General features: G+C 43.7%; 1 protein-coding gene across 1 annotated transcript; it reads left to right on the forward strand.

The window, feature by feature from the left end:
• Window positions 1–2,934: 2,934 nt before the first annotated feature.
• LOC109750157 (uncharacterized) lies at window positions 2,935–7,114 on the forward strand. The gene is made up of 6 exons (XM_040395818.3): window positions 2,935–3,024; window positions 3,674–3,803; window positions 4,513–4,580; window positions 5,876–6,046; window positions 6,255–6,441; window positions 6,599–7,114. Exons 1-6 carry the CDS (start codon window positions 2,935–2,937, stop codon window positions 6,745–6,747), a joined length of 795 nt encoding a protein of 264 aa, XP_040251752.1. The 3' UTR covers window positions 6,748–7,114.
• The last annotated feature ends 10,027 nt before the right edge of the window (window positions 7,115–17,141 follow it).

Below are 17,141 nucleotides of genomic sequence, written 5' to 3' on the forward strand. Positions count from 1 at the left end.
CTTAGTTCAAAGATTGATGATGATCAATCTCTCTCATACACCTGATGTTTGTAGATGGAGACTATATGAAAATGGGGTGTATGTACTGTCAAGTCTATGTGTGTAGATCCTATCGGTACATGGATAGTGTTCCGTAGAAAGAACATTCAGAAAAACAAAGTTCCATAAAAAAGCACATGGTTTGTACAATGGGAGGCGATCCTCACTAAAGATAAATTTGCTAAAAGAAACTGACATGGATGTAAAAAAACAAGTTGTTTTTATCAGGAGGGGACAATTCAACATCTTTTTATTTCTTGCCCTTTTGTTGCTTCGATTTGGTGTACTGTTCATGTTGCTTATAATTTGTCACCTCCAAGTAGAACCACTAATTTGTTTGGGAGTTGGTTGGTTGGCCTTAACAAACAACTTAAGGATCATATTCTTGTAGGGGTTTGCGCCTTACTTTGAGCAATTTGGAATTGCTGTGTTTTTAATATATCACAATCTCCTAACTTTTTGCAAGTTATCTCCCCGGCCACTTCTTCAATCCATACGTGGTCCTTACTACATTGGGTGGACGCTTCACATCACATCGCATTTGGGTGCAGTCGTCTGGAAATGGTTGCACAAGTATTATTCAACTGATTTGGGTGGCATCTCATTAGTATATTATATGGTTAATGAGTGATGGTGTTACAACACATGGGGTGACTCACCTCTCAGGTTGTCAGCCCATGTAGGTCAGCCCGAGCCCCCTAGACCGGTTTCTGCCCTGTGACATCATGCTGGCCCATGCTCCCAATAGAAGGAAGATTCGGGAGCCTTGCCGTTCAAGACAGGGAAGTAGGATCCATGGAGGACTCCTCTCTACCAACGTAGCCTACTAGGACTCTTGTAACCCTAAGGTCACGGTATCTTATATAAGCAGGTGTTGGGCTAGTCGATAGCACAACTCGCAATTACAATCTCTCGGTTATACTTGTACTTTGTACACCCCATCGCAATATAAACGAGCAAGAATAGGATTTTACCTTGTAAGGAGGCTCTGAACCTAGGTAAATCTTGCCTCATGTTTCCCCTTCGACCTAATCACTTTGCCGGGGTACCCTACCAAGGGATCTGCTGGAGTCAACTCTGATAATGAGTCATGTAATCCTTTTTACCGACCGTTGTGGTCTTTTTTCCTTTTGGTTTAGTTGACACTGGTGAATTACTTGAACTACTTTTGCTCTTAATAAAATTGATGTGTGCATCTATGGTGCAGAGGCCGGGATAAGCCCCTTTTCTGAAAAATGCTTTTCCATTTTCTGCTATATATATATATATATATAAGGAGCGATCGAACTAATTTCCTGGAAAAAGGCCGTCAGGCGCAATCCCCCCGAGCCCATCCTCCCACGCGCCCACCTCCTCGCAGACGCATCCCACCTCCTCGCAGACGCATCCCACCTCCCGGCGTCTGCTAAAAAAAACGTCCCGGCGACCAGCCGTGCCGCCGCCTCCCACCTCCCCGGCGACCAGCCGAGGCCCCGCCTCCCACCTCCCCGGCGACCAGCCGCGGCCCCGCCCCCACCTCCCTGGCGTCCAGCCGTACCCCCGCCTCCCACCTCCCGGGCGACCAGCTGCAGCCCCGCCCCCACCTCTCCCCGCTCGCACCTACCGGCGACTCGCCGCACCCCCTTCCCACCTACCGGCGAAATAACGTGCCCCCGCCGGCCGCCGCGTCCACCGCCTCGCACCAGTCGCCATGGCTACCAACCACCGCGGAGGCGACCGCTCCCTCCCTGATTTTAGGCGTCGCCGGCCCCCCTCCCCTTCCTTCCAAGCGCCGCCGACCGCTCCCCGCTGATTCCACACATCGCCACCCCATCCCCTGCTTCCACGCGCTGCTATCCATCTGCTTCCACCGCGTCGGCGGCTCGCTCCCTGCTTCCACTTCCATTCGCCGCCTCAGAACCCCGCACACTACCGCCCTCCCTTACCGCCTACAGCTCGCCGTGTGCAAGTTCGTCAGTCCAAGTTCTCCGGCGAGCTCGTCTCTGGTTTCGTTTTCCTTAACACTCGGTAAGGAAAAATGATCATTCAACTTCAAATATGTTTTGGACTGATCGTTCAAGTTCTTTCCTATAGAAGGTTCAGTGAGTTTTGTTCCTGAAAATGCACATATTTGGATTACGCCAATATATATGTATTTCTGAATTTGGCTCTTGTGTAACAGTTCAACATGTATTATGCCATCAATTCATAATGAAAAGGCAGTAAACAGTTCAATACTTGTATGTTAAAAATGTATCATTATAGAGAAACTTTCGTAGTAGTTCGATGGAATAAATCGCATCAGTTCTGACTCGGATCCGTTCTTGCCTACAATGCATTGAAAAGTCAATTTTTTTGCCTTTGTTCAGGCTTGAGAAGCATGTATCTCTAGGATATGTGCCATGTTAAACTTGAGTTGTTTTCAGTTAACACAGGCCGACTGTCTCTTAAGCCTAAACAAAATTTATTTATGTGAGAGACACCTGAATTGAAGTTGTTCCCAAGTAAAAGAAACTTCAACTTATTTGAGCACATGCTGGTTAGGATAATTTTGTAATTACTTTAGCTCTCGTCAATGATAACAGATCAAAAAAATTGGCTCCTCTTAGATGTAACTTGAAGAATGCTAGCGCTGAGGTTGGGCATTATTTATCAATGGTAACTTGTTCATAGGGCCGGCCGGTGGAAAATTTCCTAAGTTCAACTAGGTTGCTAAAGCTTCAGTCCAACTATGTTGCTTCTGCAATTTTCCTTATGGAGAAAATCACACTGAGGAACGCTCAAACTATGTTTCATCTTTGAACTTAAACGCGTTTGTTCTTCGAGCTAAAATTCCTAGAGCTTCATTAGTCCAACTTTTTGTGATTCTCGTACCTACTATTCAGAAATCACTGGTGAAAAACTCTGATTGCAGCAATGGCATGCTCCAAGCCCGCCGAGACTGAATCATTTGACACCAGTTCTCTGCACAGCGTGGCTCGACGTGCAGCCCGCCAGCTCCTTCGTGTACATCCAGACAAGATGCTGTGGTGTACAATTTAATGCATGAAGTAAGCCCATCAATTCGGTTTCATTTTCTGAATTTCTTTTGAACTTGTTGTCACTTAACTTTTACATGTATCTAGTTACGATAGTACTAACCAGATCAAGCTACTTCATTTCTTTAATCAAATTCTAGAACTTTTACATATCCGTACTGCTGCTGCTCCATACTCGTATTTGCTATTTCTTCTTATGTGTGCACTGAACTTCTAATACTATTCATGATCAGCTTCTAGTTTTTGCTCTATTAGGTGCTTCACTTCTACAAAAAAAAGGTTGGGTTATATAAATAGGACAAAGATGTTTGCTTTTTTTCCAGAAATGAAATGGTTGGACATGTATCGATGATGTAAATAAAGCTCTTCTCTTGTGTTGTTTGGAAATAAAATCACACAAGTACGTGGTTAAGTTTGTTTCAGTTCAGAGAAAAAAGAAACAAAGTTCAAAAAGAAAATTTGTGAGTTCACCTTCCATAAAGTTTGTAAGTACAGAGATACCACCTTGTTGTAGAATGTAAATATGTATTGCAAATTTGCAATTCAGGAATGGGTGTGTGTGTTTTAGTCTCTGCCTACAGAGTCGATATGTGTTTTTGTAGTGCTGGTAGTTGTAGTCTCCCACGCTCTTTGCCATCGTCAAGGGCGCATGTGTGACGTCCTCAGTCCAACCCCATGGCATCAGGGTGGTCGAGTTCGTCGCGACCAGCAGTCCATGGCTGTCGGCTTCAACTTTATTCCACCTAGGTGCTTTCACTTCTTTTTGGATGTTTTTTGTATGAATGTGCATTTTGGTTATTAAATTCAGTACAACGAAACACATGAATGCCCAACGCGCACCAAATTACTGATTCTTTTAAAAATCGGTTAGTAGATTTCGCCATTGGTTGGTCTACTTGTGTAAATCTGTCAGTTCATGACAAGTAACTTCGGATGCTAGAGATGTAGGATGTTTGTGTGAATCTTGCTTGTTTCAGAGAGAAAAAGAGTTTGTAGTTCCATAAGCATGGTGTACTGAACAACATAAGCATGGTGTACTGAACAACATAAACATGGTGCACAGCAGTTTGGCAAGAAAATTCACATCAGTTCAGGGGCGCCCGCATCACGACCTCGCCGTGCCACCACAATCTCTCCTTGATTCGCCACCGGACGAGCCCCTCCTCACACTTTGGCAAGCTGTCACTTCTTGCTCCTGTGCCTGGATCCCGTCTACTTCTCTAGGCCTAGAAGTTCTTGCTATTTCCCTGCAACAAAAAAACAATTCTATAAATTTGCTCCTGATTTCATTTAGTTCATGCTGATTTTAATTGAAAATCTCATTTTGTGATTGATTAAATTTTCGAGCACCATACTCCCATGATGTAGGTCTACCGTATTCCATTGCTGGACTATGCCTTCTACCGGCAGCCCCAGAACAAATCTCAAGTCTCATACTTGTTCCTATTTTTTGCAGGATGCAGCAAAAAGCAAGATTCACAAGTTCATCTTCTGGATGCTTTTCAGTACATCTACTTCCCGTTGGTAAGTCAAATTTATTCTCTGCTTCCATCTTCCTATAGTACAAACAGGTGCTTGTGGTTATGCCTGATAATGATGTTGTACACAAAATGGCTTATGGGATATGAGGATAATGTGTATACAAAATGATTTTTGGTTAATATTTTGTATGATCCATTTGACAGAAAAGATTCCTGTTATTTGTGGAGTTTATACAACTCTTCTGTCATCATAGCTTATTCATGTTGGTAGTCCAGGTGCAAACACAAAATTAAGTTCGTGTGCATCTACAGGGAAGGTTCGCCTACAAAATAGAGTTCAATTCGGTAAAAAGTAAATTTTACAGAAAAAAAATGTGCTTGAAAGTTCAACTACAGTCAATAAGAAAGTTCATACACTTTATTTTCAGGAGTGTACATCTTGCGCGTGCTGCTACTAATCTCAACTTATTGTCCAGTCATACTAGTACTGATGAATATCGAGTTGATGAAAAATGTAGTATTACATGATATTGTAGTACAAGACAATGCGCATGATAATGCTCAGGCTTGATGGTTAGATATTGTAGTCTCATAAATACATGATAATGCTGCCATGATCTATTAGATAACTCATCTCAGCATGATAATGCTGCCATGATTTATATAATTTTGTAAAGAAGATCTATATGTGCAAGTTATCTGATAAAAGAAAGAAGAAAATCCACTTGCAAATTTAGGGAAACATGTGTACCTTGAGAAGAGTTTACAAAATAAATGCTAGGAGGTTCATTTCGTGTTCGTTTAAATGTCTACAGTGCAAATGTGGAGGGCCGGTAAGTTCTACTACCAGTCTACGCCAAGTTCAGGGGCATTGCCACTAATGGAAAGGACAATGAACCAACGACGTCGGATCATAGGTCGAAGGAGGCCGGGTCAAGGCACCATGACTGGTTGTTGTTGTATCTTAGTGTCGTGCTTGTTGATGTGTTGACTAGCAGATCAATATATATGCATGTTGTTTGCTTTTGACATGGTAAAAATAAACTATTGGTACAAATTCTAGTTTCTATATGACAAAGTTCATTGAGAAAAAAAATCAGTTCAATGGATACGTTGTATCTGTTTATCACATATACTTGCGAAAGAGTTCAAAATGTTCTTTCCTTTCTGGAAATTACATGTGATTATTCATTTCTTTTTGGGCCATACAAACAACAATAACTCATTAGGCTTGTATGGCTGAATTTCTTTTCATTTGCTCGTATAACTGGAATGCATCTTTGCTTGTATTATCTCTTGTAACACTAAGATTTTTTTTTTATGTTGGCATGTCTTTAGGAGCGCCCTGGCCGATCACAGCCACCACCGCAGGCCGTTCAACGCCACCTCCGCAGGCGGTTCATCGCAAAAACAGCGACCTGGATCCCGCTGGTTCCCACCAGCAACGCCCGTTCGAGCACGTCGTCACTCTCCTGCTGCAGCGTGGCTCAGCTACTGCACTTGGTGGAGGTCAGAGCCTTTCCTCTAGTTTCCTCTAGTTTTGAACTTCATGGATCCTTGATTAGGCTACCAGTTAGTATTGTGGTACTCTGTTGCAAGAAAATTGTGGTACTCCGTTGCCACAATTTCTTTTTCTCCTCTCTTGGGAGAAGGTGCGATTTTTGGACATTGACATACATGCTGATTGTTCTTTCTGGGCGGTGTGTGCTGATTCAAGGGCGCGATGGAGGTTGGTAACAGGGGCGATTCGGCCATGGAGTTGGAGGCGGAAGTGAGCCTGTTCGCGGCGGCGACCTCCGGTTCCCCGGTCCCCGGCGGCGTGGCTCATCGGCCAGGCGGCTGGGCCTCAAGAACAGCATCCAGACCAACTTCGGCGACGACTACGTCTTCCAGATTGCTTCTTGGTAGGCAGATAAGAACAGAGAATGGTGTAGCTTCAGTCTAGCTTCCAGCAAGTTTTTCCTTCCCGTTGCTCATAACTGAATGAACCTGTTGATAAAAATACATGTTACAGTACTTGATATATATAGTTGCATCTAATTTCTTACATCTCATGACAAGCCAGGAGATCTCAACGCTCGCAGTGTCCCTGTCAACAAACGCACTCAAGTTCTATGCTCCAGCAACTGGACAGTATTTGGGGGAATGCACAGGCCATACGGGGAGTATCCATGAGATTGCCTTTTCAGCTCCGTCTTCGCTGCAAGTGATATGCTCTTGCTCTGGTGATGGAACTATCAGAGCCTGGGACACAAGGAGCTTCAAGCAGCCCCCCCCCCCCCCCCCCCTCCCCTACCACTTTGTGATTGTTGAATACTCATGTTGGTTATACATGGTTACTTTCTTTTAATATTATATAAATTCCGAGCCATCACTATGTTTCTCAGTTTCTGTATGGTAAATATTTTGTACTTTCATTAAGTGTTAATTCTTGTGATGCTTGGTTTGGATCGAGGTTGGTTCATTCTTGTAATTCTTGTTCTTGTTTCTACCTCAGCCAATAAGTTGTATCCGTGTACAAATTTCTAATTTCTATTGCTATTAGTTCAAATGATCAATTGCTATAAGTTCCCCTGATATTGTCCCATCAGTATACATTTCTAATTTCTATTGCTATTAGTTCAAATGATCAATTGCTATAAGTTCCCATGATATTGTCCCTGCTGTGGAACGTAGTAATTTCAAAAAAATTCCTACGCACACGCAAGATCATGGTGACACATAGCAACGAGAGGGGAGAGTGTTGTCTACGTACCCTCGTAGACCGAAAGCGGAAGCGTTAGCACAACGTGGTTGATGTAGTCGTACGTCTTCATGATCCGACCGATCAAATACCGAATGCATGGCACCTCCGAGTTCAGCACACGTTCAGCCCGATGACTCCGATCCAGCCGAGTGTTGAGGAAGAGTTTCGTCAGCACGACGGCGTGGTGATGATGATGATGTTCTACCCGCAGGGCTTCGTCTAAGCACCGCTACAGTATTGTCGAGGTGGACTATGGTGGAGGGGGGCACCACACACGGCTAAAAGATCAAACGATCAATTGTTGTGTCTATAGGGTGCCCCCCCTGCCCCCGTATATAAAGGAGCAAGGGGGAGGTGCGGCCGGCCAGGAGGGGCGCGCCAGGTGGAGGGAGTAGGACTCCCTCCCTTTTCCTAGTTGCATTAGGAGTGGAGGGGGAAAGAGGAGGGAGAGAGGAAGGAAAGGGGGGGGGGGGGCGGCGCCCCCTCTCCTTGTCCTATTCGGACTAGGGGGGAGGGGCGCACGGCCCTGCCCTGGCGCCTCTCCTCTTCTCCACAAAGGCCCACTATGGCCCATTAAGCCCCCGGGGGGTTCCGGTAACCCCTCGGTACTCCGGTAAAATTCCGATTTCACCCGGAACACTTCCCATATCCAAATATAGGCTTCCAATATATCAATGTTCATGTCTCGACCATTTCGAGACTCCTCGTCATGTCCGTGATCACATCCGGGACTCCGAACAACCTTCGGTACATCAAAACATATAAACTCATAATATAATTGTCATCGAAACATTAAGCGTGCGGACCCTACGGGTTCGAGAACTATGTAGACATGACCGAGACACGTCTCCGGTGAATAACCAATAGCGGAACCTGGATGCTCATATTGGCTCCCACATATTCTATGAAGATCTTTATCGGTCAGACCGCATAACAACATACGTTGTTCCCTTTGTCATCGGTATGTTACTTGCCCGAGATTCGATCGTTGGTATCTCAATACCTAGTTCAATCTCGTTACCGGCAAGTCTCTTTACTCGTTCCGTAATACATCATCCCGCAACTAACTCATTAGTTGCAATGCTTGCAAGGTTTAAGTGATGTGCATTACTGAGTGGGCCCAGAGATACCTCTCCGACAATCGGAGTGACAAATCCTAATCTCGAAATACGCCAACCCAACAAGTACCTTCGGAGACACCTGTAGAGCACCTTTATAATCACCTAGTTACGTTGTGACGTTTGGTAGCACACAAAGTGTTCCTCCGGTAAACGGGAGTTGCATAATCTCATAGTCATAGGAACATGTATAAGTCATGAAGAAAGCAATAGCAACATACTAAACGATCGAGTGCTAAGCTAACGGAATGGGTCAAGTCAATCACATCATTCTCCTAATGATGTGATCCCGTTAATCAAATGACAACTCATGTCTATGGCTAGGAAACATAACCATCTTTGATCAACGAGCTAGTCAAGTAGAGGCATACTAGTGACACTCTGTTTGTCTATGTATTCACACAAGTATTATGTTTCCGGTTAATACAATTCTAGCATGAATAATAAACATTTATCATGATATAAGGAAATAAATAATAACTTTATTATTGCCTCTAGGGCATATTTCCTTTAGTCTCCCACTTGCACTAGAGTCAGTAATCTAGATTACACAATAATGATTCTAACACCCATGGAGCCTTGGTGCTGATCATGTTTTGCTCATGGAAGAGGCTTAGTCAACGGGTCTGCAACATTCAGATCCGTATGTATCTTGCAAATTTCTATGTCTCCCACCTGGACTAAATCCCGGGTGGAATTGAAGCGTCTCTTGATGTGCTTGGTTCTCTTGTGAAATCTGGATTCCTTCGCCAAGGCAATTGCATCAGTATTGTCACAAAAGATTTTCATTGGACCCGATGCACTAGGTATGACACCTAGATCGGATATGAACTCCTTCATCCAGACTCCTTCATTTGCTGCTTCCGAAGCAGCTATGTACTCCGCTTCACACGTAGATCCCGCCACGACGCTTTGTTTAGAACTGCACCAACTGACAGCTCCACCGTTCAATGTAAACACGTATCCGGTTTGCGATTTAGAATCGTCCGGATCAGTGTCAAAGTTTGCATCAACGTAACCATTTACGATGAGCTCTTTGTCACCTCCATAAACGAGAAACATATCCTTAGTCCTTTTCAGGTATTTCAGGATGTTCTTGACCGCTGTCCAGTGATCCACTCCTGGGTTACTTTGGTACCTCCCTGCTAAACTTATAGCAAGGCACACATCAGGTCTGGTACATAGCATTGCATACATGATAGAGCCTATGGCTGAAGCATAGGGAACATCTTTCATCTTCTCTCTATCTTCTGCAGTGGTCGGGGATTGAGTCTTACTCAACTTCACACCTTGTAACACAGGCAAGAACCCTTTCTTTGCTTGATCCATTTTGAACTTCTTCAAAACTTTGTCAAGGTATGTGCTTTGTGAAAGTCCAATTAAGCGTCTTGATCTATCTCTATAGATCTTGATGCCCAATATATACGCAGCTTCACCGAGGTCTTTCATTGAAAAACTCTTATTCAAGTATCCCTTTATGCTATTCAGAAATTCTATATCATTTCCAATCAGCAATATGTCATCCACATATAATATTAGAAATGCTACAGAGCTCCCACTCACTTTCTTGTAAATACAGGCTTCTCCAAAAGTCTGTATAAAACCAAATGCTTTGATCACACTATCAAAGCGTTTATTCCAACTCCGAGAGGCTTGCACCAGTCCATAAATGGATCGCTGGAGCTTGCACACTTTGTTAGCTCCCTTTGGATCGACAAAACCTTCCGGTTGCATCATATACAACTCTTCTTCCAGAAATCCATTCAGGAATGCAGTTTTGACATCCATTTGCCAAATTTCATAATCATAAAATGCTGCAATTGCTAACATGATTCGGACAGACTTAAGCATCGCTACGAGTGAGAAGGTCTCATCGTAGTCAATCCCTTGAACTTGTCGAAAACCTTTTGCAACAAGTCGAGCTTTATAGACAGTAACATTACCGTCAGCGTCAGTCTTCTTCTTGAAGATCCATTTATTCTCAATTGCTTGCCGATCATCGGGCAAGTCAACCAAAGTCCACACTTTGTTCTCATACATGGATCCCATCTCAGAATTCATGGCCTCAAGCCATTTTGCAGAATCTGGGCTCACCATCGCTTCTTCATAGTTCGTAGGTTCGTCATGGTCTAGTAGCATAACCTCCAGAACAGGATTACCATACCACTCTGGTGCGGATCTTACTCTGGTTGACCTACGAGGTTCACTGACAACTTGATCTAAAGTTCCATGATCATCATCATTAACTTCCTCACTAATTGGTGTAGGCGTCGCAGAAACCGGTTTCTGTGATGAACTACTTTAAGGGAGCAGGTACAATTACCTCATCAAGTTCTACTTTCCTCCCACTCACTTCTTTCGAGAGAAACTCCTTCTCCAGAAAGATTCTGAATTTAGCAACAAAAGTCTTGCCTTCGGATCTGTGATAGAAGGTGTACCCAACAGTCTCCTTTGGGTATCCTATGAAGACACATTTCTCCGATTTGGGTTCGAGCTTATCAGGATGAAGCTTTTTCACATCAGCATCGCAGCCCCAAACTTTAAGAAACGACAACTTTGGTTTCTTGCCAAACCACAGTTCATAAGGCGTCGTCTCAACGGATTTTGATGGTGCCCTATTTAACGTGAATGCGGCCGTCTCTAAAGCATAACCCCAAAACGATAGCGGTAAATCAGTAAGAGACATCATAGATCGCACCATATCCAGTAGAGTACGATTACGACGTTCGGACACACCATTACGCTGTGGTGTTCCGGGTGGCGTGAGTTGCGAAACTATTCAGCATTGTTTCAAATGAAGACCAAACTCATAACTCAAATATTCTCCTCCACGATCAGATCGTAGAAACTTTATTTTCTTGTTACGATGATTTTCTACTTCACTCTGAAATTCTTTAAACTTTTCAAATGTTTCAGACTTATGTTTCATTAAGTAGATATACCCATATCTGCTCAAATCATCTGTGAAGGTGAGAAAATAACGATATCTGCCACGAGCCTCAACATTCATCGGACCACATACATCTGTATGTATGATTTCCAACAAATCTGTTGCTCTCTCCATAGTTCCGGAGAATGGCGTTTTAGTCATCTTGCCCATGAGGCATGGTTCACAAGTACCAAGTGATTCATAATCAAGTGGTTCCAAAAGTCCATCATTATGGAGTTTCTTCATGCGCTTTACACCGATATGACCTAAATAGCAGTGCCACAAATAAGTTGCACTATCATTATCAACTCTGCATCTTTTGGCTTCAATATTATGAATATGTGTATCACTACTATCGAGATTCAACAAAAATAGACCACTCTTCAAGGGTGCATGACCATAAAAGATATTACTCATATAAATAGAACAACCATTATTCTCTGATTTAAAGGAATAACCGTCTTGCATCAAACAAGATCCAGATATAATGTTCATGCTTAACGCTGGCACCAAATAACAATTATTTAGGTCTAATACTAATCCCGAAGGTAGATGTAGAGGTAGCGTGCCGACCGCGATCACATCGACTTTGGAACCATTTCCCACGCGCATCGTCACCTCGTCCTTAGCCAATCTTCGCTTAATCCGTAGCCCCTGTTTCGAGTTGCAAATATTAGCAACAGAACCAGTATCAAATACCCAGGTGCTACTGCGAGCATTAGTAAGGTACACATCAATAACATGTATATCACATATACCTTTGTTCACCTTGCCATCCTTCTTATCCGCCAAATACTTGGGGCAGTTCCGCTTCCAGTGACCAGTCTGCTTGCAGTAGAAGCACTCAGTCTCAGGCTTAGGTCCAGACTTGGGTTTCTTCTACTGAGTAGCAACTTGCTTGCTGTTCTTCTTGAAGTTCCCCTTCTTCTTCCCTTTGCCCTTTTTCTTGAAACTGGTGGTCTTATTGACCATCAACACTTGATGCTCCTTTTTGATTTCTACCTCCGCAGCCTTTAGCATTGCGAAGAGCTCGGGAATCGTCTTATCCATCCCTTGCATGTTAGAGCCTGTTCGGCAGCCCTCGGCTCCGCGGCACCGCTCCTGGAGCGGCCAGTGTGACACCGAACGCGTTAGCGTCACGCTTTCCTCGAAGCGGAGCAGAGCGGCCAGCAGGCCATTTTCTCGGAGCGGCCCAAGTGACGCTCCGCGCGCTTCGCATCTACGTGGAGTAGGGAGTTGAGAAGTGAGGAGCAGAGGGTTGCCGAGCAGGCCCTTATAGTTCATCACGAAGCTCTTGTAGCTTGGTGGCAGTGATTGAAGAATTCTGTCAATGACGCTATCATCCAGAAGATTAACTCCCATTTGAATCAAGTGATTATTATACCCATACATTTTGAGTATATGCTCACTGACAGAACTATTCTTCTCCATCTTGCAGCTGTAGAACTTATTGGAGACTTTATATCTCTCAATCCGGGCATTTGCTTGAAATATTAACTTCAACTCCTGGAACATCTCATATGCTCCATGACGTTCAAAACGTCGTTGAAGTCCCGGTTCTAAGCCGTAAAGCATGGCACATTGAACTATCGAGTAGTCATCAGCTTTGCTCTGCCAGACGTTCTTAACGTCGTCAGTTGCATCAGCAGCAGGCCTGGCACCCAGCGGTGCTTCCAGGACGTAATTCTTCTGTGCAGCAATGAGGATAATCCTCAAGTTACGGACCCAGTCCGTGTAATTGCTACTATCATCTTTCAACTTTGCTTTCTCAAGGAACACATTAAAATTCAACGGAACAACAGCACGGGCCATCTATCTACAATCAACATAGACAAGCAAGATACTATCAGGTACTAAGTTCATGATAAATTTAAGTTCAATTAATCATATTACTTAAGAACTCCCACTTAGATAGACATCCCTCTAATCCTCTAAGTGATCACGTGATCCATATCAACTAAACCATGTCCGATCATCACGTGAGATGGAGTAGTTTCAACAGTGAACATCACTATGTTGATCATATCTACTATATGATTCACGCTCGACCTTTCGGTCTCCGTGCTCCGAGGGCATACCTGTTATATGCTAGGCTCGTCAAGCTTAACTTGAGTATTCCGCGTGTGCAACTGTTTTGCACCCGCTGTATTTGAACGTAGAGCCTATCACACTCGATCATCACGTTGTGTCTCAGCACGAAGAACTTTCGCAATGGTGCATACTCAGGGAGAACACTTATACTTTGATAATTTAGTGAGGGATCATCTTATAATGCTACCGTCAATCAAAGCAAGATAAGATGCATAAAAGATAAACATCACATGCAATCAATATAAGTGATATGATATGGCCATCATCATCTTGTGCTTGTGATCTCCATCTCTGAAACACCGTCATGATCACCATCGTCACCGGCGCGACACCTTGATCTTCATCGTAGCATCGTTGTCGTCTCGCCAATCTTATGCTTCTACGACTATCGCTACCGCTTAGTGATAAAGTAAAGCATTACAGGGCGATTGCATTGCATACAATATAGCGACAACCATATGGCTCTTGCCAGTTGCCGATAACTCGGTTACAAAACATGATCATCTCATACAATAAAATTTAGCATCATGTCTTGACCATATCACATCACAACATGCCCTGCAAAAACAAGTTAGACATCCTCTACTTTGTTGTTGCAAATTTTACGTGGCTGCTACGGGCTTAGCAAGAACCGTTCTTACCTACGCATCAAAACCACAGCGATAGTTTGTCAAGTTGGTGTTGTTTTAACCTTCGCAAGGACCGGGCGTAGCCACACTCGGTTCAACTAAAGTTGGAAACTGACACCCGCGAGCCACCTTTGTGCAAAGCACGTCGGTAGAACCAGTCTCGCGTAAGCGTACGCGTAATGTCGGTCCGGGCCGCTTCATCCAACAATACCACCGTACCAAAATATGACATGCTGGTAAGCAGTATGACTTATATCGCCCACAACTCACTTGTGTTCTACTCGTGCATATAACATCAACACATAAAACCAGGCTCGGATGCCACTGTTGTGGAATGTAGTAATTTCAAAAAAATTCCTACGCACACGCAAGATCATGGTGACGCATAGCAACGAGAGGGGAGAGTGTTGTCTATGTACCCTCGTAGACCGAAAGCGGAAGCGTTAGCACAACGCGGTTGACGTAGTCGTACGTCTTCACGATCCGACCGATCAAGTACCGAACGCACGGCACCTCCGAGTTCAGCACACGTTCATCCCGATGACGTCCCTCGAACTCCAATCCAGTTGAGTGTTGAGGGAGAGTTTCGTCAGCACGACGGCGTGGTGACGATGATGATGTTCTACCGACGCAGGGCTTCGCCTAAGCACCGCTACAGTATTATTGAGGTGGACTATGGTGGAGGGGGGCACCGCACACGGCTAAAAGATCAAACGATCAATTGTTGTGTCTATAGGGTGCCCCCCTGCCCCCGTATATAAAGGAGCAAGGGGGAGGTGCGGCCGGCCAGGAGGGGCGCGCCAGGTGGAGTCCTACTCCCACCGGGAGTAGGACTCCCTCCCTTTTCCTAGTTGCATTAGGAGTGGAGGGGGAAAGAGGAGGGAGAGAGGAAGGAAAGGGGGGGCGCCGCCCCCTCTCCTTGTCCTATTCGGACTAGGGGGGAGGGGCGCGTGGCCCTGCCCTGGCGCCTCTCCTCTTCTCCACAAAGGCCCATTAAGCCCCCAGGGGGTTCCGGTAACCCCTCGGTACTCTGGTAAAATCCCGATTTCACCCGGAACACTTCCGATATCCAAATATAGGCTTCCAATATATCAATGTTCATGTCTCGACCATTTCGAGACTCCTCGTCATGTCCGTGATCACATCCGGGACTCCGAACAACCTTCGGTACATCAAAACATATAAACTCATAATATAACTGTCATCGAAACATTAAGCGTGCGGACCCTACGGGTTCGAGAACTATGTAGACATGACCGAGACACGTCTCCGGTGAATAACCAATAGCGGAACCTGGATGCTCATATTGGCTCCCACATATTCTACGAAGATCTTTATCGGTCAGACCGCATAACAACATACGTTGTTCCCTTTGTCATCGGTATGTTACTTGCCCGAGATTCGATCGTTGGTATCTCAATACCTAGTTCAATCTCGTCACCGGCAAGTCTCTTTACTCGTTCCGTAATACATCATCCCGCAACTAACTCATTAGTTGCAATGCTTGCAAGGCTTAAGTGATGTGCATTACCGAGTGGGCCCAGAGATACCTCTCCGACAATCGGAGTGACAAATCCTAATCTCGAAATACGCCAACCCAACAAGTATCTTCGGAGACACCTGTAGAGCACCTTTATAATCACCTAGTTACGTTGTGACGTTTGGTAGCACACAAAGTGTTCCTCCGGTAAACGGGAGTTGCATAATCTCATAGTCATAGGAACATGTATAAGTCATGAAGAAAGCAATAGCAACATACTAAACGATCGAGTGCTAAGCTAACGGAATGGGTTAAGTCAATCACATCATTCTCCTAATGATGTGATCCGGTTAATCAAATGACAACTCATGTCTATGGCTAGGAAACATAACCATCTTTGATCAACGAGCTAGTCAAGTAGAGGCATACTAGTGACACTCTGTTTGTCTATGTATTCACACAAGTATTATGTTTCCGGTTAATACAATTCTAGCATGAATAATAAACATTTATCATGATATAAGGAAATAAATAATAACTTTATTATTGCCTCTAGGGCATATTTCCTTCAGTCCCATCAGTTCAAGTGATCATTGTTGTCTTGTTTAAGCCGTTTAATTACAAAATTACTAGCGTTGATCTTTGTGCAGTGATCAGGCCGTTCAGCTCTGCCAGCTCAAGGCGTTCACCTCTGCCACAGGAGGCCGTTCGACGATGCAGCGCTCATCATGTTGTGTTTTTAAAGTACATGTTTTGTGTGCTTTCTAGTTCACCTATTTAAGGATTCTATAGTACACTAGGTGTTTGTGTTATGCCTTAATAAGCATTTGAGAAAACCTTGTATGGATCGAAACTAGCATATGTTCTGTTCTATTCTTGTAAATGAAGTTCCACTTTTGTTTTGTTTGAAGTTATTTGGCAAAAAAATTAGTATATGTTCTACTGTAAAAGACATAAAATGTCTTGATGCATGCTAGCAGAAATCTGAAAATACACTCAGTTGAGTTCCTATATTTTATTTCAGTTCAATTTAGAACTATTTGCAACTGTTCAGACTTGAGTGTTCCTATATTTTATTTCAGTTCAATTTTGAAGTATTTACAGCTGTTCAGACTTGAGTTTACAACGGAAAAACATTTGGAAGTTTAGCGAGCGAAAATACTTGTTAGATTCATTTAAGAAGTGTTGTATAGTTCAACTTTTATATATAATAAATGCATAATGAAATGTGGGAACAATTCAATATGTGTGTGTGTTAAAAACATAACAGTACAGAGAAATTTGGTACGTACTCGTCGAAAAAAATCGCATCAGTTCGAGAGGTACGGAAAAGAAAATTTGATGTCAATAAAGTTCGAGGGAAAAAACAACATTAAAAGGAAACGTGAGAAGCTCACAAATTAATTATGTGGCATTGACGTCCAAGTTCTACAACTGATCCGTACAAACAAAAACGATGGTCCGTTCTACAAAGGAAAATTGGTTTAATTAAAAATATTGATCAGTACAAGTTAAAAACGATGGTCCGTTCGGAATAAAAGAAATGACAGAAATTCAAATTGTAAAAGTTCAAGCAAAAGGAAACCCCATGCAATTCAAATGGTAAAAGTG

Source organism: Aegilops tauschii, chromosome 7 (genome assembly GCF_002575655.3).
Source record: "Aegilops tauschii subsp. strangulata cultivar AL8/78 chromosome 7, Aet v6.0, whole genome shotgun sequence".
NCBI classification, from domain to species: Eukaryota; Viridiplantae; Streptophyta; class Magnoliopsida; order Poales; family Poaceae; genus Aegilops; species Aegilops tauschii.

What these genes read in the sequence shown, in the direction of transcription:
- LOC109750157 (XM_040395818.3), top strand. Translation starts at nt 2,935, where the DNA reads ATGGCATGCTCCAAGCCCGCCGAGACTGAATCATTTGACACCAGTTCT. An exon ending in AGTACATCTACTTCCCGTTG is followed by an intron (nt 4,581 to 5,875) that starts GTAAGTCAAATT and finishes GCATGTCTTTAG; the next exon opens with GAGCGCCCTGGCCGATCACA. An exon ending in GTCTTCCAGATTGCTTCTTG is followed by an intron (nt 6,442 to 6,598) that starts GTAGGCAGATAA and finishes TCTCATGACAAG; the next exon opens with CCAGGAGATCTCAACGCTCG.